The sequence below is a fragment of the Leuresthes tenuis genome, unplaced genomic scaffold (genome assembly GCF_036924035.1).
Source record: "Leuresthes tenuis unplaced genomic scaffold, fLeuTen1.0.hap1 SCAF_8, whole genome shotgun sequence".
Classification (NCBI taxonomy): domain Eukaryota; kingdom Metazoa; phylum Chordata; class Actinopteri; order Atheriniformes; family Atherinopsidae; genus Leuresthes; species Leuresthes tenuis.
The window spans coordinates 13,875,002-13,900,461 of NW_027325362.1; the positions used below are offsets into that span (position 1 = coordinate 13,875,002).

The 25,460-nt window shown below is 39.5% G+C and overlaps 3 protein-coding genes across 3 annotated transcripts; 1 reads left to right on the forward strand and 2 right to left on the reverse strand.

The window, feature by feature from the left end:
• Positions 1-5,883: 5,883 nt before the first annotated feature.
• On the reverse strand, positions 5,884-9,485 carry lrit2 (leucine-rich repeat, immunoglobulin-like and transmembrane domains 2). The gene is made up of 3 exons (XM_072390362.1): positions 9,376-9,485; positions 8,343-9,133; positions 5,884-6,704 (listed from the first exon to the last, which is right to left on the reverse strand). Exons 1-3 carry the CDS (start codon positions 9,483-9,485, stop codon positions 5,884-5,886), a joined length of 1,722 nt encoding a protein of 573 aa, XP_072246463.1.
• A 1,012-nt stretch (positions 9,486-10,497) lies between these two features.
• lrit1a (leucine-rich repeat, immunoglobulin-like and transmembrane domains 1a) lies at positions 10,498-15,022 on the reverse strand. Its single transcript, XM_072390363.1, has 4 exons — positions 14,769-15,022; positions 13,841-14,301; positions 12,736-13,041; positions 10,498-12,407 (listed from the first exon to the last, which is right to left on the reverse strand). The coding sequence occupies exons 1-4, from the start codon at positions 14,888-14,890 to the stop codon at positions 11,350-11,352; spliced, it is 1,947 nt and encodes a 648-aa protein (XP_072246464.1). The 5' UTR covers positions 14,891-15,022; the 3' UTR covers positions 10,498-11,349.
• Positions 15,023-20,250: 5,228 nt separating this feature from the next.
• On the forward strand, positions 20,251-24,458 carry rgra (retinal G protein coupled receptor a). The gene is made up of 7 exons (XM_072390364.1): positions 20,251-20,648; positions 20,992-21,148; positions 21,473-21,594; positions 22,107-22,260; positions 22,354-22,471; positions 23,730-23,843; positions 24,210-24,458. The coding sequence occupies exons 1-7, from the start codon at positions 20,570-20,572 to the stop codon at positions 24,351-24,353; spliced, it is 888 nt and encodes a 295-aa protein (XP_072246465.1). The 5' UTR covers positions 20,251-20,569; the 3' UTR covers positions 24,354-24,458.
• The last annotated feature ends 1,002 nt before the right edge of the window (positions 24,459-25,460 follow it).

Here is a 25,460-nt window from a genome sequence, read left to right on the forward strand (position 1 = left end):
CAGTCACAATTTTCACTCACAAAATCCCTGCCATGTGTATCATGTATTCAAATTTACACCCATTCCTTGTTTGTTTTGTAGTTCAAATTTGTGTTTCATTGTGTAACAGCTGAATTCCCCTTCTCTAAATCCTGTGGTGACTCATTAGTGACCTTAGTGAACCTAAATCTACTGTTGGGAATTAATCTTCAAATTTCAACAAGTGCAACTAATTAGGATATGTAACCAAGCTTCTTACAAGAGACTTCATGACACGACACTTTGACTGAATGAAGCAGCCCGAAGAGAACCAAAGCGGTCATATCAGGATAACTTTTTATTCTCCTGTGCAGGTGTAAAGCACTATTTAGAGCCCTGTTTTGCTGCTGTCACAATATTTCTTATGTGAGAGGTTGCGTGTGATCTTTTCATTATGTGGAAGAATATCTGTTTCAGGGGATGTGTTGTTATCAAAGCAATCATTCTGTCAAAAGAGCTGTATGAAGTTAACTAATAAAAAAAAATTCATTTTAGCAGCGGTGAAAACTGAACTTACATTTATTTAACTCAAGTAAAAGTAGCAATCCCATATATTCCCGATTTCCAAAGTTTAAAAAGATAAAAAGACAAAGGAATCTGAATTTTTTTTTACTTAATATCAATATATCAAGATGGCGACGATTGAGGACACCAACTGGACCGTTGCCATATTAAGATGGCATTGTTCCAGTTTATGATGACAGCGTCTTGAAACAGAGACAGCTCATTGCTCTTGGTTTAGAATCACTGTCTCCTAATAGAACCTGCAGATATATTCTACTGACCCTTTCTAGACATGGAGAAGCTGCTTTAGACACAGCCCTCAGGTCAAACACAAGGAAGGTATGTAAGGGAATGTTCTCAAAGTGTTCAAACTGTTTCTGGAACAAAACACACATGTAAAATGTCACTATTAGAAATATAAGAGGTAACTTAAATATAATATATAATAACTTAATAACTTTATTCTACTTTTTCAGAATGTTCTTTTTTTGGTACTTGTGGCCTTTATTGGGAAGTTGCTTGACAGGAAATGAGAACGGGGTGGGGGGGTGGGAGGGGGCATGCAGCAAAGAGCCTGAAGCCGAGATTCGAATTGAGGGTGGCTGCATCGAGTAATCAAAGTTAAATTTTTCAAACAACTGTAGAGCCATCTTGTTCTTGATAAGTCAGTGTCTTGTGATTTAAAGAGCTAAGCCATCATTCAGGGACCAGGAAGAAAACTTAATTGTTTCTCCTAAATCAAAGGTTTGACACCCTGGCATAGACTTTCCCAGAGAGGCTGAAAGGCAAGATCACCTTGTAGTCTGAACACACCTTCTGGTGCCCCTTTATTTAAAGAAAGTACCCTGGAGTTCATTGTCTACTCTTCAAGGCTGGAGTATGTATGTGAGAATGTATGTAGTGCTATGTTTTTGTTTAGGATCCATTCTTTTCAAAATTGTGAATATTTGTCCAAATTTACTGAGCCAAAAAGGCCAAAGTTTAAATCATCTTGATAGTTTTTGCCCTTTTGACACTTAATTTAACTTTAAAACTCATAACATTATCATCTTACCATTAGGATTATCAGGCTGTCCTTGGACAATGTCACATGTATTGTTAGAGCCAGCTATGACTGTTCAGGTCTCAAACACGTCCACATCATTAAATTGTAACCTTACAGGCAGCTTGCAGGCAAAAACCAAGGAAGGCTTATCAACAGACCTGTGATCACTGCTCCCAAATTCACAAAATGTCTTTAATGATGCATATGTTGCGCTAGTTTAATAATTCAGCAAATATTGTATAGTTTATCAATATACTGCTGTATAAATAGTCTTGTGGGACAACAGAAATATAAATAATGTGATTTAGCGTTAGATGTTTGAAAAACATCTTACACAATAACATTCTATACTTTTCAGCAGATGTTAAACTAAAATGTAATATCATCATCCTGGCACAAGTCCATTTATTGTCAATAGCTCCAAAGTCTTGAGCACAACTAATTATAACATTACACCAAACTACTCCCTGGGTATTTGTGTAGACATAACCCAAACATGAACACAATTTAAAAGTTACATAAAACATGAAATTTACAGATTACCCCCTCTAATCCAAATACCAGCTTGTTCATCTCTGAGCAATATTGAATCCTGGCTAAAAACCAAAAGTCAATCTGTCCTGAACTACTTTGAACAGATAAGATGTGAGATTCCACATAGTTTTCATGATGCAAGACTGACTATCCTCTCATTTTACAATTTAATTTTTTTTTAAGAATAATCATTTGCGATGGAAATGCAAATGTGTGAGGTGGTGTTTTTCAGGTTTGTACACTTTCTTGTCTGAAAATTCTTGAGGGAAAGATTTTAGAGCACATTTTTTTCACTGTTGCTGGTTGTTAATGCTCTGAAGTGAAATGAGGCAAATATGAGGAGCAGCCCAAAAGATCATGCTTTATGCTTTGTAAGAGGCAGCCAGGATTACTGAGCTATTTGATAGAGGATTACAGAGTTGAAAGTTGCAAAGAGCACTGATGCTTTAGAATGAAACAAAGCATGCAGGGATCAAATACCCTGCCATAAGTTTGAAGCTATGAAAGTAAAAAAAGCAAATTTTAAGTTTACTATTTTAGATAAGACACAGCACATTATGTTATATGTTTATCTGCTGATCTTTGAACATTATTACTCATGAGATCAGAAGGTGTTATGTACTGTTGTACTGTCAATAGCTTTGTGCGACACTATGGTAGACAAAGACAAAAAACGATAAATAGATAAAGTGACATTGTCTTATGCCACTGATAGTGGAAAAGGATTATAACAAAAAGGGGGAACCAATCCCCCCACCTGCAAATCATATAAACACTAATGAACAAGCAAGTGAGCAGATGCATCTGTGTTCCAGAAAATAAGAGCTGCTAATCTCAGCCAGTAGTTTAAAACCCTGATCTTAAATGAATACAAGCAGAGTTGAACTGATCTCTTTGCGTCACAGGAGACAACAAATGGAGATGGAGGAGGGGGCTTGTGTGATCTGATGATAAAGTGATGGCAGTAGAGGATATTGGAGAGGGATGCTAGTGTTTGAGTATTATGTCAAATGAACAATGTCATTGCTCACAGCATAGCTGATGCACCATCTGTCTGGGTTTGTCCATGCAGCTCAAATGTGATGCTTAGTTTCTGTGTTGTGTTCGCAGAAGAGGGAGATGGAGTGACGTACATAGACAGCGATGCAGAGAAGATTACATAAAAGATAACAAAACTTTACAATTCACATAAAGAGCTTTATCAAATGCATACAGTCACTTCAGCCCTCCAATACAGGATAAGTAAGCTTTGCAACGTAACCTTACTGACCAAACAAACAGTTAAGGATTTTTTAAAGCTTCACAAAATCTCCAGTCCTTGTTCTGTATTTAGTTCATGACTTTATTATCGGGCTTCAAAACTCAGTGGGACTACCAAAGTTGTCTTGAGTAATCTCATTATTAAGAAATGTTAAAGCCACATGCAAACACAGCTACTGCGACACTAACTCACAGTAGCAGAAAACAACAAGTCATAAAATGAAATGGTCATATAGGTCGTTTGTTTATACCCCTCATCATGGTTCATAACAGCATCCTGTAAAGGACTGGTTGCTTTGGTTACATGTAAACACAACGTATTACAATGAATTTTGATTCATTGGAGCTGATTTGATTTAGAAAACAACATTACTTGGTTAGAGTTAGAGATCAAAACTAGTGGGCAGGGTCAGAAAAAACAACCATTGATAATAAAAAATTCCTTTTATGACACAGCCAACCTTAGATTTTTATTTATTTCATTATCATACATTATTAAATTATTATATATAACATTGAACTTTTAGCTAAATTGTTTACCTCAGCGTAATACATGAAATCTAATTAACGTTTTTCATTCATCTCTTTTTGTGTCTGCATTTAGTCTCATAAATCATTTTATTTCCTTTGTTTAATTACAATTAAGGCAGATTTAATAACATCCATTTACTTGAAAGGGGCTGTTTAACTACAGTTTGATTAATTGGTTAATCAAATGTCATTCAATTGCCGCTGTCACACATCTACTCATACATATTTTCATTAAAAACTCACATGTGGAACAGAATTTATTAACAAATCAAACATTAGAATTCTGTTCTAAGAGAACTATTCAAAATACATTGTATAAACACACAAAATACATACACACATGCATAAAGAATTTCATTTGAAATGGAAGGATGATGTGTTGTGTATTCAAGAAAATCTATCTTGTAACTGACATACTTTCAGCTAACACAGCATATTCACGAGCTGTATTAATTTTGATTGCTATGAAATTTCATGACACAACCATTTTGGACAACACACATTTCAAAGTAACATTTAAAGAGAGCACAACTTCTCATTATATATTTTTTTTTATGTTAGCATGAAAAGAAAGTGAAGTGGTATCAATAACAGCATTAAATAAACATTACATAAGACAGTTACTTGAGTATTAACATGTTCTCACAGTGGATTGATAAGTAAAAACCTACATCTGAAAGTCATATGAACTCTCCTCTATTTCAGCCAAGGCTCTGCTTCAACCAAGCAATTCAATATGAAGTATAATCAACATTTAGAGATGACAAGACAGAAGCACACATCTCCACATTCTCAACACTGGTGCAAATCGTTGAATTACACTCTTAGTATCACGGCCATCATTCACATCTTTCCCACAACCTCCTCGGCCTGGAACAAAGGAAGAAATAAGATTAAAACCAAGGCTGTTAACGCTGTCATTACACTGAATATTGAAGTCCCAGTGGTGCACAGTTTGTGGTTATTTTTTTAGTTTTCTATATTTCTAAAGTGAAAAAATATATGAAAAATTAAAAGATGTTTACACCTATAAGTAGATAAATAAGCAGCATGTAAAAAGAAGACTGAAAATGTATTTCTTGCTTTAATTAAGTTGTATTGCAGTACGTTCTGATTACGCAAATAACAGCCTTCCAGCAAAGATCTCATCTCCTCTGTAAAACATGGTGGTGGAAGTATTGTGATTTTTGGACCATTTTGCTGAATCTGGGTGGGGCAGCTTGTGAATTCTGAATTAAATCACTGAAATCTACAGGATAGCAGAACATCCGTTGCTGTCTAAAATCTCAGCAGAAAGTGGGTCATACCAAACGACTATAGGGTTTCCATTTTGCCTTTAAAGTCCAAAGACGGAGTCAAGAATGACTTGTTGAACCTCATGTTTACCATGTTGAGTTTTTCTAGTTTAAGTTGAAAAACCACTAAGATTTGCTCATTGTTGTGCTCACTGACCAGGCAAGCTGATATTACAAAAGTGACAGCAGTATTGATAAAGAGTTTATTTCTACAGCTATTTTTATTTGTGTGGCAGCCATCTTGAATTTTGAGGTCAGGGCTTGAGGTTACTCTGACAGCCCGGGTTAGAAATTCAACTTTTTGTGGCCTTACAGTTTGTTTTTTCAGACTGGGAATTCAGAAAACCTGACTTCGGATTTAAAATAGAATGCACCATTAATGGCGCTTGTCACTAAAATAAAGAATGGTGAAAGAAAAACAGATAATGTTTTTGAATCCCCAAGTAAAAGTCCTGACCTTCATATATTTTTGATACGAGCAGATATGTAATATCTGTTTGTGTAACTATACTATTCTTATGAAAATCCAAATAAGGTTTAGATCGTTTTCGTAAAAATATAGAATATTATAACCTCACAAACTTTTAAACTGTATATCAATATCAAAGTCAAGATCATAAAGCAGATATTTTTTGTCCAAAAATACTATTGCAAGGTGAGTGTTATGTTACCTGTCATAGTTTAATGAACAGTAATTTAATACAGTTCCGCTGTGAGTCTGCTGTGATCAGCTTTGCTCTTATTCGGTCTGTCATCTGACCTCCTCCTCACCTTCCTGTCTTCACTGGAATCTTTATTAACCAGCCCCTCATCACTGGCGGCCTGCAGACTGTCGAAGGTGCCTTGCCTCTCATGCTCCCTCTCAGATGAGCTGGTTTCCCTCTGCCAGTTCTTCCAGGACTCCATGATAACCTCAAGACAGGCAAACCTTGTGTCTGTGGTGCAGGCATACATACCTATGGGCACCGCCAGCACCATTGCTAAAACTATCACCACTATATGAATAAGCTTCTCCCTCTGCTCCTTCTCAGTAACGTCACTTCCAGTCACAAACATGAGACACTGGCCTGGACGTGGTGCCTGGTTCTTAAGGGTTACACAGATTTCATATTTGGTAGCAGGCATCAAATCAGAGATGGAGTAAGAGTGGATCCCAGGCCCAATGTAGGTTGTTTCTCTTTTATCAGACTCTGCATGACCAAAGTGGATGGTGAACCACGTTTCAGACGGGTGGTCTAGGGCAGCGAACCACTCAATAGTGATACCACGCACTGTCTGTTTAGCAATGCGAATGTCAATGAAGACATTTTCATCACCAGCATCTGGTGCGGCTGGGAAGCCTTTGATATTAGGTGACTGGGACAAGTCAGCGGAGTGGACGTCTAGGAATATATTGATTGAGGAGTTTCCTATGAAGTTTACAGCAGTGCAGGTGTAGACACCCCGATCAGCTAGATGAAGGGAGGGGATCACCAGGAGGGATCTGATGGTATCCTCAGCCACTCTCTCTTGAGATTCTGGGAGGACAAAAAGAGCATCCAATATTATTGTACAAGACTTTTACTCAGAATCACCTTATGTTGAAGTCGTGAAAATTCTGGTAGCTCTTACACTTACCAGAACATGACATGAATGTGTTAAAAAAAAAAAAAGAAAAAACTGCATGTGCTACGACAAACTGAGGAATTCAGACAAATTATTTGCACACTGCTATGATCACTTCCAGAGATTTGGGATGTTATAGAGCAGAATTTAGATCTAATGGCCAAGAATTGTCCACTCTATTTAGTGTTGGAACTGTTTTCCCCTGAAAATAGGATAATATTAGAATAGTTTCTCCTCAATTTATCGCAACTAACTGAAAAGCCTTTACAACAATAGAACTGCAACTTATCCTTAAATAAATAAGACAGTCTATGTCAGTGTTATGCAAACAGTAGGAAGCTGAATGAACTCCAAGCCCATTTTGTGCCAGTCATTTTTATGAAACATGAGATCAGACCATGAAAATGGAGGGAGTATGCAAAAATATCTCTAATTCATACACAGCTGATGCAATGAAAGTCTATACCCTATTCACATCCTATTTCACATTTATTCTTTTGGCATAAATTATTAATATTATCCTGCCACTCTTTGGACCTGACAACACATACAAGCGTCTGTTGCACATTGTGTTGTATATTGACATAGCATCAATAAAATTTGGGGGTTATCAATTAATTTCTTTTTCTAAAACAAAAATGTCCCAGCAAAGAGAATTGTGCCATTCACAGGATATAAATTTATAATGTTAAGTTGATGTTACGAAAGCTATGGAAGGTAGACAATTTGTGTTTATTAACACAAAGACTGAAAGCAAATCCTCACAACTAAGGTAGTGACGCTATATTTAATGTAATGTTTTTTTCTTTTTTACTTTTATGCCAATAAGTATTTAGTTAATTAAAAAAAGAGGGTAGTCATTTGTCATAAACCTAAATAACACTTTTAGTACCTATACTCATATCTGAGGAATCATTTTAACCTTTTTTTTTTTAAATAGTTGAATGAATAGTCAGTAATTCAATGTTAATATGACAGAATAGTTTTCATAGTTGACATATACAGACTGGGGTTTTTTCTTCAGTTCCATCTTCTATATGTGTTTTGTTAGATAAAGATAATATTAATATATTTTCACTTCAGGCAGTCAAATAAGACCTTTGAGTTTCTGAAATTTGTTCCTTGACTCTAAACTGGACTATATGAACTGGGATCTTTATACAATAAGGACATGAGTATGAGTGACATAAATTGTGATAGTAAAGACACAAATAGAAACTGTTTCCTCTGAGTTGATGATTAACTATTTTCTGCCGTCATTATCTGCAGCAGGTGCTCCATTCTAAAGGTCAAGTAGAAAGAGGTTTACTTAATAATACTGACCCGACATCAGGTAAACTGCACTGTAAATCAACACTGATGATCTAGAGCAGATTGAGAGCGTAGAAGTGATTATATCAGAGTGAACAAATATCCAAATGTAACAGTCGTCATCTTAAAGAGGCATTAAAGGAATGTGTGATTAAATTGTTTGTTTAAGCATCTAATTTATCACAATTTATTACTTTAACTGGAGTTTGGATGACACGCTTTGGACATTACAATCTTACCATGAAATCCTCTGATTATCTTCAGACCATATGTCCACCACACGGAAGGGTCTGGCCTTGCCTTCGCGACGCAGCTCAGGGTGAGGTTCGAACCCTGCGGCAGGCTCATGTTATCTGATGGGGTGCTGACGACAGGTTTCATGCACGCCTGTAGCTCTATCTCGTGGAAAAACTTGCCAGCCCTAAAGTCCGGCCCTGAGCAGGTCAAGTAGGAGTTCATCAGTATGATCGGGGGGCTTAATGACATTATGAACTCCACAAAGCCCTTCAGACGGCAATCGCAGAGCCAGACGTTGTCGTGTAGCGCCAGAACGACGTTCGGCCCGGACACAGATGCCTCCCGCTCTCCCGTGTTCTGTAGTTTTTGATAGAGAGGCCAGTTTTGGAAGACCTCCTTCGATATGACCGTAAGTCGATTGAAGGATAAGTCTAAGTATGTCAGACCTGGCAAATGTTTTAAGGCATGTTCCGGCAGGACGTCCAACTGGTTGTGTTTCAGGTCTAGGATCTTGAGGGCCGGCGTGTCCTCGAACGCTGTCCATGGTACTGAACGCAGCTTGTTCCCCTGCAAACGGAGCTCAGTCAGGTTCCCCAGACCTTCTAGACCTTTTGAGTTTATCACTGTGATGTCGTTGAAGTTCAACCACAAGTTTTCCAAGGCAGGCGTTTTTGAGAAAGCCCTTCTGGGAATTTCGGTGAAGTGAGATTTCTCGATGCGTATTTTGGTCATATCATGTGGAAGGTTCTCTGGTATGGCTCCAAAGGCACTCTCCTCCATACAAATTAGCGACCTATGAATTTATACAGGAGTATAAAACCATCTAGTTACTGTGTGACAAAAGATCCATCTATCCCAACATGTCTTTGACGCATATAGTGACATTTTAGAATTAGCCAAGTCGAACTCATTGCCGCCTTATTGACTTTATTCAGAACCCGTATTACAATCACTGGCCTACCCATTTATACAGGTAAATATGTTAAAGGTAATTGTGTCATCCTGAAGATTGGACAACATAAAATTACGTCTTACCTTCCATAACGGTCATCTAAACAGCTGCAACCATGTAAACACTGAGCATAGCTGCCATACGCTTGAGTGTTCAACAAAATTAAAACAAGCAGGTAATAAATTATGTCCATAGTCCGCGGAAACACCTAAATTTGCGGGTTACATTCGTGTTTAAGACATGCCCAGCGTGGCAGACGGCAGAAGCCTATTAAGTTTAATCCCCTGACATACTGTGCAAGAACAGTGGCATCTAATTCTTGGGGAAGACACGCGCATGATAAACACTTTACTGTGCCACAGGGTCAGATCCACATTACCTGTAAGTTAGCACCACTGTCTGATAAGCCAGTCATACAGCTGCAGTGGTAAGTTATCAAACGAATAATTAACCGATGCTTCATACATGAGCAACTCAAGATGCTGGGTTGCCAGGTTGTGACAGGATTTTTAAAATGACACATTCTCTCAAGTCATCAAACGTGAAATAAAACAAATATTAAAATAAAGATACAGGTCTAGTTAAATGTTTCTAAAAGAATTGGTGTTAGAGGCATTTGCCACAAATATTTGTTATTTGTTGGAATTTTGTACTAATGCTGTCCTGGAAAAGGAAAAAGAGGAATTTAACTCGACAAGAACCAATTGTTACAGCACTCAGGTGATACTCTTTGTTGAATTTTCTTATTGTATTAGGAGGAACTGTCAGCGTTTATATATATATACATAGGCTCACTTCAGCTGCTGTTGCCTCACAGCACACATTTACATTTAGTACAGGTTACACTGGATGTCTTATGATATATCAAAGTACTGAAAATACAACACCTTTTCAATTTAGCAATACAGAAATTGTTCTTTTTAATGGCTTATGACTGATGCAAGCACCCAGCTCTCAAATCCGATTTGAATTCATTAAAAATATCCTGAAATCGCTTGTATAATTGTCTACTTCCTATTTACAAACCACCAGTAAAATATAAAGATTATCACTCTTTGCTGACCAGGATCAAAAGTTGGAAGAACACACAGCATCACATACCAGATCAATTTATATAAAAGTTTATTCAATTATATAGTCAAATACTTACTTGGAATGATTGGAATAAATTAATCTACATTAAATGCAAGTAATAATGCCTCTAGGTGGCTTAAAATGGTACATACATTTGTGTATGTTTCTCACTGCTGGAAATAAAAATTATTTAACATTTCATTTTGCATCATTTCCATCATATTTACATTTTGTCATAGTTCAGTCCTTTCCGTACTTCTCTCCAGCTCCAGCTTCTCTCTAGTCACTAGTGTTGAACCATGCCTATGTGTATATCTTCTCTGTGAACATATGACAGATATATACAGAGGCACAGAATTAACTGTATATGTAAGTGTACATCATCCATTGAATATTTACAAATCATACACATACATATATGGATATAAACAATGACTTTTCTACCATTGAGTTCCCTTTAAATCAGATTGGGTTGAAAAGGTTTCTTCGCTGGGTCATGCAAATTATATGACATCATTTACAATGTTTCTTATGCTCTGACAGTTGTTTTCTCTGACAAGTATTACTATCAATGGATGCAGTGTACAACAGTCCAGTAAGTTTCCTTCTGCAAGAAAGAAGAGCTTTTCTAGAACTAACCAATTTCTTTAAACAGATATTTCCATTATAGTGCATCGTGCAAATGCCCTTTGATAGAAGTTGGCTCTCTGTGGTGGTGGCGTTGGTGGCATTATCCAGCGAGGAGGGACAGGTGGGGGGGAATCCCGTTTTGTGGCTGTATGGGAGCGTGTGAGTGGGGGACTGACGTCAGGATGCAGTGTGGGGTGAGAGTGCAGGTAGTGATGGGGATATGGATGTGGGTGGTGGTGAAGATGCGGGCGTTGATGAGAATGTGAATGGGTGTTGGGGTTAGGACTGTGGCGTGGATGCTGGTGAGTGGGAGGACAATGGCGTGGAGCGGGAGCCGGAGCTGGAGCATGACGTCAGCAGAAGTATTCATTAGGCTGTCCCTCTATCTTAGCTGTGGACTCCGAGTCCAGGCTGGAACGAGCTGACAGCAGCCTGTTGGACTCCTCTAGGTTCAGTCTGTTCAAATACTCGCCCTCGAGCCCTTTAGCCTTTGTGGCGGGCGACAGTGTTTCAAAGGTCACATAAGAATCTTGGATGTCCTTTGACTTTTTTCCCCAGTACTTTTGGATGCGTCTCTTCAGCGCCCCGCAGCATACAATGACAGTCAGTGGGACCGCAATGATACAGGCTACAGTGATGACAATCACATTAATTAGCCTCTGGGTACCGGTGGCACTAGCTGCTTCATCGGTTGAAAATATGACACACTGCTCTTTCCTGGGGATCAGCCCCCTCACGCAAACACAGGCAATGTACTTGGTTTTGGGCACTAACCCATCAATGGTTACACGGTTCTGGCCTGCACCAACATTGATCTTTCTCATGTCCCTCTCTCCAAACACTGCATACAGTACACTAAATGCAGTTGTGTTCTTGGCTTTAGGAGCTCTCCAGTTCAGAGAAATCGTATTGTCTGTGTCTCCCACCACCTTCACCGAACGGACAACTCTGTCAGGGTCCTGCTGCAGTGATGAGGTGTTTGCTGCTAGGTTGCTTAGATTTGTCTTCTCCAGATCCAGTAGTGAATCTGGGTTGGAGGATGTAGCAGGCCCTTGGGTGGCTCTGTCAGTGATGCTGTAACTGGCTAGTCCAGAGTCAGGATTAGGTATTAGACCAGGACCTATGGGCAAGGATGAAGGGGTAGAGGTTGGAGCTACATATCTGGCCACCAGCCTCTCCTGGTAGGCAGCTTTGCCCAATGGGTTTGGTTTCTTGACTTTGGCCTTCTTGTCATTGATGGTTTGGTTCCCCTCTGGTTTTGGCGTGTTAGAGACCATAAGAGAAATCACAGCCTCAGCATTCCCTGCATAGTTAGAGGCCTTGCAGATGAATTTCCCAGAATCTCGATAGGACACAGCTGGTACACTGAGGATGGACCAGGTGATTCCCTCCTTAGATGTTTCTTGCTGCACTGTAATGGTGAAGATGACACATTGACACATTGATTAAAGAATGACATTTGAAAAAATATTTTAAAATCAAAGTAGGATTTGACATGTGAGAGTTATCCATGTTGATAAATGTACAAATAAACTGTGAGCAGATGATTACACAATGTTGCATCAATCATCATCCATGTTGCATAACTCCCTGTGATGGCCACAGCTGTCAGTCAGACTTACAGTCATGCTAACTCCAGTGAAAGCTCTCTGTTTAATTAACAGCAGGACTACACATTAGACAAAATTATATTCTCTCGTCCACAACACACAGAAAAGGCATGACATCTGCCAACTCACCTGTTCCATTGAGAGCTCGTCCATCTGCCCTGCGCCATGTCAGGTCTGGTATAGGGACTCCAATGGTCCCACAGCGAAGTAGCACATTGTTTCCGACTGCGCTCCGGACTCGTGCCACAGCTGTGTGAATGCGTGGGAGTTGACACTGCCGCAGTTCTGCATCACTGAACAAGACTCCCGACAGACTCTCTGGAGCCGAACAACGAAGTCTTGTGTCAATGAATGCCACTGAAAATGTGGGAGACTTCTGGAATTGGACGAGGTCGTAGAGCCGGCAGTCACACACCCAGGGGTTGTCATGGAGACCTGTGAGTGAGAGTACAAGAAAGGTTAAGAGGAAGCAAGTGTCCAGCTGTGTGCAAAGTGAAAGACTAACCAGCAGATGGCTGGTGTGGATGTTATGATGTTAATCCTATAAGAGGATTGACATTTAATTAATAAACTACATCATGGCCATGATTATGGCAATGATGATGATGATGATGATGGTGATGATGGTAGAGATGGTGGTAGAAGTAGTCCAGTAACCAAGGTCAAGCTTTGTTGTCACTTCACCCTCCTGCTCTTAAGTAAAATGAAACTGAAACTGGAACAGCTGGATTTGGATTTTGCTTTCAGTTGTGAAGAACAGCTTGACATATATCATCAATATCATATGTACACGTTTCATCGACTATGTATATATTTATCCAACACTTAAACAATGTAACAATTTGATTTAGCCAACACATTTTTTTATCATAAATATCAATGGACATTTTCCACATTATCACTTACAGCTTTTGACTGATTCTCAAAGATGAGATTTGCTTTATAATGTGTAAATCCATTGCCTATAAATATGAAATGAGGACATTTAAGTGTCACCTTTGACTTAAATTAAACTGTTTTTCAATATACATTGCTGATTCAATTTTGAACTGGACTAATCAGAGCTGCTGTCATCAGATGATGTGTTGTACTTGATATTTTATTTAGCAGCTGTTTATGAAATGAATAAGCCAGCTCCAAGTTAGGCACCGTAAGCCCAAACGAGAGTGCAACTGCAGCAAGACTTAGATGTTACAAATTCAGGCTGAATGACAGGATTTGCACTGTCACTTACCAAGTATCATCTTGGAGCTCTCCGGACCCTGTGTGGGTTTTGCAGCCAGCCAAGTGGACAACACCTCTGTCGGCAATGTCAGCAGGCTGTTGCTGGACAGATCCAGGTAGGTGAGGTTTTTAATGTAAGTAGTGGCTTCCGCGGGCAGCGAGGTGAGCTGGTTGTTGTGCAAATCCAACAGTCTGAGGCTGGGCATGTCCATGAGAGATTCCCAGGGAAAGGCGGTTAGGGCATTCCCGTCCAGACGAAGCTCTTCTAGGTTAAACAGTCCTCGAAAACTGTCTGGACTCAAGCCGGACAGCGTGTTGAAAGACATCCACAGGAATTCCAGACTAGAGAGGTAGTTGAAGGCTTCGCTTGGTATCAACTGGATGGAGGTTTTCTCAATACGCAACTTGGATGCGTCAACGGGGAACCCGACAGGCACAAGAGATATATCGGGATCATTGCATATCACGCTCCTGAAAAGAGGCGCACAAAAGTTCAACTTCAACATTCTCCTCATAAATTACACTGAGCAAAGTTTATAAAATTATTTACAAGTGAAAATACGTTAGTACGACCGTTGACAATAAATTATTATAGACTGAGTTAAGTCATTGAAAAATATTCAAAAATAACCAAAAATAGAGTTTGATCCCATGCTGCAAAAGTATTGTGGAGAACAATTCAGAAAGATTCCCCAGGTCACCGAAACTCATTAAAGACAGAGATGTGAACGCCGAAAGTGCCTTTGAGAGTAAATCCTGCAGCAAATAAAATTAGATCGACATGCACTCTCTGAATTATCATTTGTACACGTGCTCACCTCCATGCAAACATCTGTCCAAGACGGGACTCTCTAAAAAGACGCACCTTTACGCAAAAACCAAAACACACAATAATGCACTTTACAATAAAAAATATTTATTTTGGGCATCCGTCTTACCTGGCCTTTGATCCATCGCTTAAGTTGTGGTAAAAACAGCTGCACTGCGGAGGGCAGGAGCTCACTGCGGAGAAAAACTCACCTGCGGCTACGCAGAGCCCCAGGAGCAGGACGAAGAACATTTTGGCCCTCTTTTACGCATAAGCAATTTGCCTACATGCGCCCAGTTTGCGCCCGCTGAAGTCCAACAGACTTACTTTTTTTTCGTTTACAGGACTATCATCCGCATGGCTTTGTCCCACCACTTCGCTGTCCCATAGTGATCCGACTGCTATGAGTCCCGAGATAAAAAGGATAGACAAGGATTAGAGAAGGGACTGGCATTCGTTTCATTTGGATGCGTATTGCATCCCGGAATCCGATAGGCTGTGTAGAGACGTCCCTATTTATTATCACAGAAAAACACTTCCGAAATAGTCATAATCCACTGTGGTGTTTGTTTTTTTGCCCTCCCACTCTCTCTCTCTTAAATGTTGCATGTTCATTTCATCCCTATCGTGACTGTTAAGCTGTAAGACGACAGCCCTACTTTATACCACAAGGTGGCCCCTAAATCATAGTTTGTGGCTCCAACCATGGGGCCTATCCAGATAGCTGATGGTCAACGGACATTTTCGGCATAGAACAACTTTATTTTTCTTAATAGAGAACTAATTGAAATAGCCTCATAACAGTACACAATCAAAAGCATTTTTTTTTTCTAAAAGCAAAGATTTAGATCTCGATTTAAAGGAAACAGCAATAAGGGGAAAGTAAATGAGGTGACCCTGCCGACAGTCAGTATGAAAACAAAAACATTCTTAAAATGATTACCTGACTACATATACTGTATCACTTTAATCTCAATTATCATTCTAATTCATTTATGAACATATTCACAGTCTACACATACAGACTATTCATGAATGGGAAACTAAGGCTGGCAAACACAAACTGAAAAAAAGAGAAAAAGGGAAACAATATTGCATCATTCTAAAGAAAGAGATTAACTTTCAAATTCACCTTACTAACCTTTTGGACAGAGTCCCACACCATTAGGGAAATACCTCCAGTTGTAGGGCTTTTACACAATGACTACATGAAATACTTGGCATCCTTGATGTATTTTCTCCCGAATTTCATCATATTGGCTATCCAAGCTGGATAATGCACTTGTCAAATCAAATCTTCTGTTTCACCCATTTCCTCTCATTACTCAAAGACAGGAAGTTTTGCTGAAACAACAAACAAAGAAACTCTCTTGAAGCTGTCATAGCGAGCTGTAACTGAAGCTTTGACAGACAGTTGGAGTTACTGAAGTCAAGCTGTTTTTCAGTTAAGAAGGAAAGAATTTCCCTTCAACCCGAAGAAACAGCCACAAGTGCTGCTCATAGTTGCACTTCACAATGTGTGTCGATAAGGTAGCTCCAGTCAAGGAATGCAAGGTAGGCTCATACTTCTCACTCTTTCACACATTGACTGAATACAATACATCACAATTTTATATATGTCACTCCATATCGTATTAGTTAGTCTTGGGAGGATATTTTGTATTCATATTATCTTCATATCTCAGTCCAACACAAAGTTCTAGACTGTTAAAAAGCTACAGCGTGCACACTGTGTGTGTGTGTGTGTATGTGTGTGTGATTGCTTGCCACATCAATGGGAAAGTTACACATTGGACTGTCAACAAATAAGCCAGCAAACAACTACTTGATTGAAGTTTGTCTTAGATTATTCTGTTTTTAACTACCTTCTATCTTTAAGATCCTGCTTTTGACTTTACTTTTTGCCCCTGAATCTTCAGAAAGAGACATTTTCAAAATTGTATTATTTTACCATTTCTTCAGTAACATCTGTTATATGTTTATATGGTATAATTATCAGTTGAACAAAGCACCTTATTTTAAGATGTCTGTTAGTCCAAGTTAAGGATTCCATAACACAAAATCAAGGGTGCTAAAACCCTTATATCTTGTTCATTTCAGTGGCTCCAGAAACAGTGCAATTTTCCATCTTTATGGGTGTGTAGAGTTTGGAAGGGTGGGGGTTGTTAAAAAGTCCCAATGATCTTCTCCATTGACCTTACCTCTCTGCGCAGGGACTTCCGGTACGAGGCACTGCAGTTGCCCGACCAGATAGAGATGCACGCTCTCTATGGTGCCTCTGTAGAAGGTGATGATAGGAGGGGGGAGGTGAGCTCTTCTCATCCAGCGCAGGAAGTGCAGTCGATGTAGTCATGCAGTCAGCTCTTTTTGCCAGAGCAGTGATGTGCTGTGACCAGGACAGAGTGTCTGTGGCCTTTACCCCCAGGAACTTTGCGCTGCTGACCCCTGAGTGGTGTATGGCTTTGTCATTTCCTCCAGAGGTCGATGATGATTTCTCGTCTTTTCAACATTCGGGATCAGGTTGTCTGTCACACACCAGTCCACTAGAGAGTTCAATTTGTGATTGCTTTGCAGTTTTATACATCATATTTTTTCACTCACTTATTTTAGAGAAAATTGAAGGTGAGAAACCTAGGAAAGATTTTCAAGTTATTTATTGGACAGCACTCTCCACCATCATCAACAACACATTAAATAGGAGAGTATCTTGTGGAAGAATAGTACCCAATTTCTCAAGAAAATCTCTTTTGTAGATTTGTATTTAGTCTGGTCTGAGAGCCTCACCTTAACCCAGTATTTAATGTTGTTTTTTCTTTAATGTGTCATCCCTCATTTTCATGCCAACAACCGATGTTTCTGCAGAAATACTCTGGCTTATATGCAAAACATTGTGCAGGATGTGCCATGAACTCTCATGCACCAAAGTTTTCAGTGTGACATGACCTTTGATCATCCTCTCCGACACCCTGCCATATAAGTACTTATGGCAAAGTAGAAACTTGCAAGACTTGGAAAGTTGGATCTCACTCATGACATGAGTGTTCTTACATAGGGACACGCATGAAGACGTATGACACTGATGCGTCGATGACTCAAAACTTAAGATGTATCCATCTGGGGGACACAGTCAGGAAAACTAAGCAGTTATTTAATTTTGGAGACTTTATAGGGAAACTGTAACATTCTGCAATTGGACCAATTATGTTTTCTTATTCTCTGTCATTCCAGTCACCTAGATTAGTATCACTCAAACTCTGACAGATCAGACCTCCATCTCATCTGTACACAAACAAAGATGGCTTTTAACGGTTTTCTGTTAGGGTCAGTCCACACTGTCTACAAAGTTTCTGCAAGACTGTGGCAAAAACCTGGACAAACACACCAGCACATGCATACTAACCTCAGGTGATCACCACAACAAACCTCTTTGAAGAACAATTGATCAACCAAAGAAGATTTCTTCTGGTTTAAAGGACTTGGGCTTTTATTCTCACCTCTATGCAAATGCAATGAAGGTTGTATAAGGTTTTGTATAAGTGCAGGTTGTGTGCCACATACTGAAATCCCTCAAATTCACAGGCAATACAGTTTAGAATTATGTACGTCAACACTGAGGCTCTAAACATGTTGAGCAATCGTATTCCGTCAAGCTGAAAAATTAAACATTCTATAGTACACAGCAGGCACTGTAGTTAATCTCATTTACTGGAGCCAATAAAGACATCCTTTAAAGTGCTGGACTGCAACGTCATTCTTGAAATGCAAAAAGGCCCATAAGAATGAATGTGATGAAGTATGTTTAGAATAAGTAACAGGTTTTTGCACATATCGTAATGTCATAGGATTAAAGAAACATAGGTTGCCAATATACACCTGAGAGTATACTTACTGTACAGCAACTGTCAGTACAAAAATGTACTGAAGCATTTGAATATTATTAATATTGTATATATGCATCTAACAGTACAATAGATAAGAATGTGAAGCAATTGGGATGCAATGAGCACTTCTTCATTGACAAAATTGCAAACCAGCTGTAAGGATAACTTAAAATGAGATCTGCCATGACTTTCATGTATGTCTTTAACAGTTTTTAAACTAACATCTATGTAAACGTACATGGAAGACATTTTCTGGAGCACCTCAGTGCCTCTTTTCTACTTGCCAACAGTCTGCTACACCAGCTAGTTTAGAAATTGAGTCTGGCAGCGTCTGCGAAAGATGGCTGTGAATACAACAGAGTCAACACTAATGCTACTAAATAAAAGCTCTAAAATAAATCAAACAAGAGCTAAAACTCCCAGAAGGGAGTTTAATATACATTGAGAAAAAACTAGGATCAACATCAAAAGGGCACCCAATACCTTCTCACTCTCTTTCCTTGGGCAACAAAGACTGACAATTTGTCAAAGACAACAAACAGCAGCAGTCGCAACAGTATATCACGACAGCAAACAATGCTTTGGGATGTGAAACCATCGCTTCAATTCTGTCAGGACAATTTTTTTTTTGGAAGAAAACCTACCCAAAGCATTGGAGTCAAATTATTGTAAGATCTTTCATTAAGTTATTATTACTTATTATTAAGTACGATGACCTTCAAACATGCATAGATTGATATTTATATTAAATCTTTCTTGCTATGGAAAAAAGAATACTCCAGCTCATAAGTGCTTTAATTAAACTGTTTTTTATCAAATATGTCTTAGAAAAAAAGTAGATAATGATATTTTACATTTTCATGTGATTAAGCCCTTCATACATTTTCACCTATATTTCACAAGCTTTCTGATCATATAATCCTGAAAACCACACAATGTCATGCTTGTTTGGCCCCCAACCCAATGGCATGAAAAGCTGCACATGCTTTTACAGCTGAAACATGAAAAGTCCTCTGAAGGCTGGGGATGACGGGAGGATTTAATGTAATTCACACTGATATGGACTGACTAAAACTGAACGGGAAAACAAACTTACTTTGCACATCACTTCTTGCTGTTATGGCACACAGCCAATCAAATATGTGTCTGCAGTTCCTCAAACACCATTTTCTTCTATCCTCTATCACTGCAAACAGATACACTGTTAGTTTAATCTCTAAAGGTCAGTGTCTCTATCAGAGGTTTGACTCTCTGCATGAGAAGATAACAAGTCCAGTGTCAAAGGCCTCATGGGACGAAGGATTCAGATGAAAACTACTGCTGGTATAGTCTCTGGTGTATTCAGAATAATTACTTTGTATGAAACAGTGAATGGGCTGGATTGCTATTGTGAACTGAAATATTTCACATCTGTCACTTAAAATAATCTGAGTTATGCTTCAAAATTCTGGGTCACACATATAAGTCTTAGAATTTGAAATAGTGGTGTGTCATATACATCTGCACTGCTTTAGCCTGTGAATGTAATCTTGAATCACTGAACTAAATTTGGCAAGAACGTGTAAATCTCCTGTTATGATAATAGGTTATTAAAGTAATGACTGACAAAGAGATCTTTTGGCGTTTTGGTTTGAGATCTTGCTTTCTGGATGCTGGTGATTGGCAGGAGGCTGCATCCTCTTTGACACCTGTTGTGCTTCTTTAAAGTGACGGATCCATCGCGTCGTCTCATCAGCAGCGGCTGCATCCTCACCAGGACACCAAAACACAAAGGCTTGTTGTGTAACTAACTGAGGGCTTTATTGTTGCGGCGGGCAAATGCGCATTAAGGGTTACGGTTTGTGCGGTTATGTTCATTAAGACATTCCTGTGCGGATTGGGGCGACAGTGAGAGAGGGGCTTTACATAATAAACTGCATGCTTTTCACGTGAAATACCCCTTTAAAAGCGGGCTCTGTACAGTCACATTGAGGCACATCGTAAACGAACGGACGGAGAGGAGTGAAAAGTCTGTGACAGCTGCAATTTGTTGTGTCAAATCGGCGTCAGGATGGTCTCGTCGTACCCTTTACCGGATGGCTTCTCCGACTTCGATGTGTTTTCCCTGGGATCTTGTCTGCTGGTGGAGGGTGAGTGTTTTGTCTTGGAATTCAGCCAGATAGGCTACTACGAGGGCTGAGCCCGCCGTGTGCATGATTAACCTATGACAGGACTTGACGACACCCGGTCACTGATGGTGTTATGAATAAACAGGGAAGCTTCTGATGACCCCCCCTTTAAAGTCACATATTAACCACCACTTATAGCGTTTAAACAAATAAACGAATCCGGCATTTAAGGAGAGCGTGCTTTGCTTCGTCTCGTAATGTTGCGTGTGGCGTAATAAGCACCGCTGTGCGCACTGACTTGCTCTCGTCGCAGCAAAAGTGTTTTCAGTCGAGATTTTGACATTCTGTTTTTGTTACGCCAAAGGTCTGCTGGGCTTCTTTCTGAATGCGGTGACAATCGTTTCGTTCCTCAAAGTGAGAGAGCTGAGGACCCCCAGCAATTTTCTAGTGTTCAGTTTAGCGATGGCTGATATCGGCATCTCCATGAACGCCACCGTCGCAGCTTTCTCCAGCTTTCTGAGGTGAGTGATGTAACCACAGCTTTCATAATATAAATCAAGGCCAAATGAAAAATGGTGTAATGAGGAGGTATTTGCATTGATAATAGTGTCCAGATGTCGTTGAGATTAATAATCAGTATCCGAGGCGATATAATGATGCTATTAAGGCCAAAGCATCAAGAGGGGTGCTGTCAATACGCTGTCAGTGCGCAGAAGCAGAGGTTTTCGAACTGCCCCCGGGTTTCAAACATGAAAAGCGAAAGCTGCTCAAAAACAGTAGTACTATTTTGGCACATTCAGCTGTGGAATAACAAGCTCATCTAGTGACACATCTTTTACCTTCAGGTACTGGCCTTACGGCTCAGACGGATGCCAGACTCATGGTTTCCAGGGCTTCATGACAGCTCTTGCCAGCATTCACTTCATAGCAGCCATCGCCTGGGACAGATATCACCAGTACTGCACTAGTAAGTCAACACCCTGAGGTAGGCACTATATTGCAAAACCACATGCACTGCCTCCCCCAATGGTTCACAGGCTCACACATGACCTGACAAGCCCTACTGGTCAACATTTACATTAGTCACAGATTGTTTTAATTAGAGCTGAAACCACAGAATAAACCGACTAACTGGGATGCCTGGGAACTTGTACTTTTTTCTTTAAATGTAAAATGTCTTTATTATTCTACCATTTAAAAAAAAAAGCCCCTGCTGCTACTGTTAGGCATTTCTTATAAACGAATACAATAAGTGGATGAGGGAGCTTGTCTTTTGACCTGCAGGTTATACAGCAGCTTGTTACAACTACTAAGGGATATGAGTAAATGTTATTTTTTGTAATGACTGAAGAGAGTGTCCATAGCTGTAGTATAGCATTGAAAAATATATAAAATATAAAATAAATAAACATGTACTAAATAATGCACTCTTATTGCTGGATGTGTTAAAAACAGATGTCTGAATCTTATTCTTGCCAGGGACAAAGCTCCAGTGGAGCAGTGCTATAACTCTGGCTGTTTTTGTCTGGCTCTTCACTGCCTTCTGGGCAGCCATGCCACTTTTTGGCTGGGGAGAGTACGACTACGAGCCCCTCAGGACTTGCTGCACACTGGACTACAGCAAGGGAGACAGGTACTGTATATACTCACATTTCTCACTATGCTGTCGAGATATAAATAGATTGCTTTGTATCATCTATGCCTCTGTTTATTAATCTCTTGATAGGAACTATGTGTCCTACTTGATCCCAATGAGCATCTTCAACATGGGCATTCAGGTGTTTGTTGTCATGTCCTCCTACCAGTCCATTGCACAGAAATTCAAGAAAACTGGAAACCCCAGGGTGAGTTATGTAACGAAACACTATCGACCAAATCCAGCAACATTATTTGTACTGGCAGCCTTTTGCAAGAATTTCATAGAAACATTCCTGAGATTTCAGACTCAACTTGGCATAAGCACTCAAACATCTCTGCCTCATTAAGTCCAAAGCCAAACTTAATTAAATGTATGATACATAGAAGTTTGATCCCCAATAAACTGACATTTCTAAGTAACTTACAAAGTTACATCTGATGCATAAATCATCAGACATAGGCAGATGAGGCAATGTTTCTTCCTGCACTGGATTTCAGGGGGATCCTCGCCTGCGCACAACTTCCTCATATAGCCCACTCATTCAGTGTAACAAAACATACTCTGAATGACAAGCATGCACAGTGTGGCTCATATGGGTCATTGCCACAGGGGGGGAGGGGATTGAGTGTTTCAATTGAGAATGCAGAGAGGAAGTAGATGGTGTTTGTTGACAAGAACAATATATCCGCAGACAGCAGGTTCAGTAGGAGAGCTCCGAAGGGATTGAATCAGATGGCTCCACATGATGTTGTATAAGCCCATTACTTACAGTCAACTGAGCTGGCCTGAGATACTCTCATTACAAACAAAGTGTGCCAAGTGGAGATGCCAAACAGTAGGTCAGAACAATGCAACTGTCTAATAGTCAAAGAGCTCATCATCACACACTTTCCCATATGGAACAAACCTCAGGGGGATAAAAGAGTTCAGGTGTGTCTCTTGGCCTAAAAGTGTTGAGATGTGAGATGTCCTCAAAAATGTTTGTTGCTCAGTACTAACTCATCAGCGGGCCAGTCTGTACAAACTCATTCTGAACAGCCAGATTTTGTTCAAACTCTCAAAACTTTAATAGGGGTTTGGTTAAAAAAAAGTTTGAGACAATCTCGAAATAAGAATTGTACCAAACTTAAGGCAAAAATCAAGTGAAAACATAATGAGAAATGTACCTCTACATGTGTAAATTCAGAATAATGTCTACTCTGACCCTTGGATTGAAACAACCTGCCCCCTCAATCACTTGTTTCTATGTTCTAGCTTAGTATTAATGCTCTTATCACACACCCATTACTTCTCCCAGACATTATTCCAGGCATGTGATTTTACTCCAAGTAGAAAACCTCATGACAAAAGGTATTTTTGTCTCCAGTCCACATGGTTGACGGCTAACGAATCACTGACATTCTGATCCTTTCCTTTCTCTACTTTATATTAATTGTCCTTCCTGCTCAACCCTTGGTCTGCAGTTCAACCCCAACACTCCTCTTAAAACGCTGCTTTTCTGCTGGAGCCCGTATGGCATCCTGGCTTTCTATGCTGCTGTGGAGAACGCCAACCTGGTCTCACCTAAGCTGAGGATGGTAAGGACACAACAAATACTCTAAACTGTAACTGCACCATATCAGTGTATATATTCTAACTTGCTATCTATTGCATTTAAGATACACAAACCTAGCAGTTGAATATGTAATACCTTAAATATCAAAATCTAAGTGACCCTGAATTGGATTAGGCAGATATGGAAAAATGGGTGGATCCAAATGTGTATCTTTAAAGAACTGTAAGCTTGGCGCCACCTGTGGTGATTTAAAAACAATCGTTCACCATTTTTCTTGACTGGGACTCAGAGTTTTCTGAAAACATAGAATAAATGTGTTGCGTGAAAAGTCTACACATTCCTGGGGGGATTTTACATTCTGACATCCTTGTTCTGCTTGTTTTTACAGATCGCACCTATCCTGGCCAAGACCTCACCCACTTTCAATCCGCTCTTGTACGCTTTGGGAAATGAGAACTACAGAGGTGGCATTTGGCAGCTTCTCACCGGGGAAAAAATTGATGTGCCTCAAATTGAGAATAAGTCCAAATAAACTAAGCATGCAATAATCACACACATCTACTGTCCTTGATGTTTCTGTCTGTGAGCGTCGGTGCATGTGTTTTGTCTCGAGCAGTGATAACCATTGCCCCTTGTATACAACTGTCTTGGATTTTCTCTTCATTGCTTCCACAGTTGTGTTTTTTTTTTATAGGAACATGGATGTTACAAAACAATGCTAGGAAATAACTTGGAACATTTAAGCTGCTCAAAATGGACTCAATTAGAGATGTCCAAAACGGACAGCTGAGAACACTCGTTTTTCATTTCAGCATATAGTAATGCTGCAAAACATTCGATGTGGTTGTTTCGGTGACTGACATGTGATGTATTTGGTTTCAGCTTTAATGTAATTTCCCCTATCAAATGAGGAATGACTTTCATTTTGAGCTCAACCCAAGAATTTTTCACTGTAAACAGCTTTCCTTCATGCTGTTCAAATACAGTGGGTTCAAGGCTCACATATAAAACAGTCGTTCAAAGGTTGCAATGCATAGAGCTTTAAACCAAATTATGCAGAATAAAGCAAGTAGTAGCATTTACATGTTTACCTCAAACATCCATGTGGCACAGTTTTTTTATCAGTTAGCTATAACTGTTAGCTATAAAGTTAGCTATAAATAGGTGGCCTTCTAGCTAATCAAAGACGGACTCCCCTGAAAACTCTTAATTCAACTAAACAAGTTATGACATTGTCTCTTGGCCTTAGTGACAAACAAGAAGGCATTCCTAAGTCATTGTCATTCCTGTCATTGAAATGCAAAAGTACGTACAAGCCACTGATATCTCTCTGTGCTATTTGAGTGCTCTCCGTATCCCAGGAAAAACTGCAATAATCCTCTAAACAAGAGGACCATTCTTCAATACACAGCCCCCATGACAAGTTAGAGATTAGTCAGTGGCTGTAGATTAACAGGACATGCTTCTCAGCTCAACATTTGCAATTGAAGTATAAAGACAGGAGTCACTGTGGCAATAAAACCAAATAAGATAAATCAGAATTCATTACTATTATTCAGTTAACAGCAGAGAACTGGCACATTCCAGGTTTAGAATAGACTTCGTTTTTCCTGAGTATTTTGAAGCCTCCACAAGAATT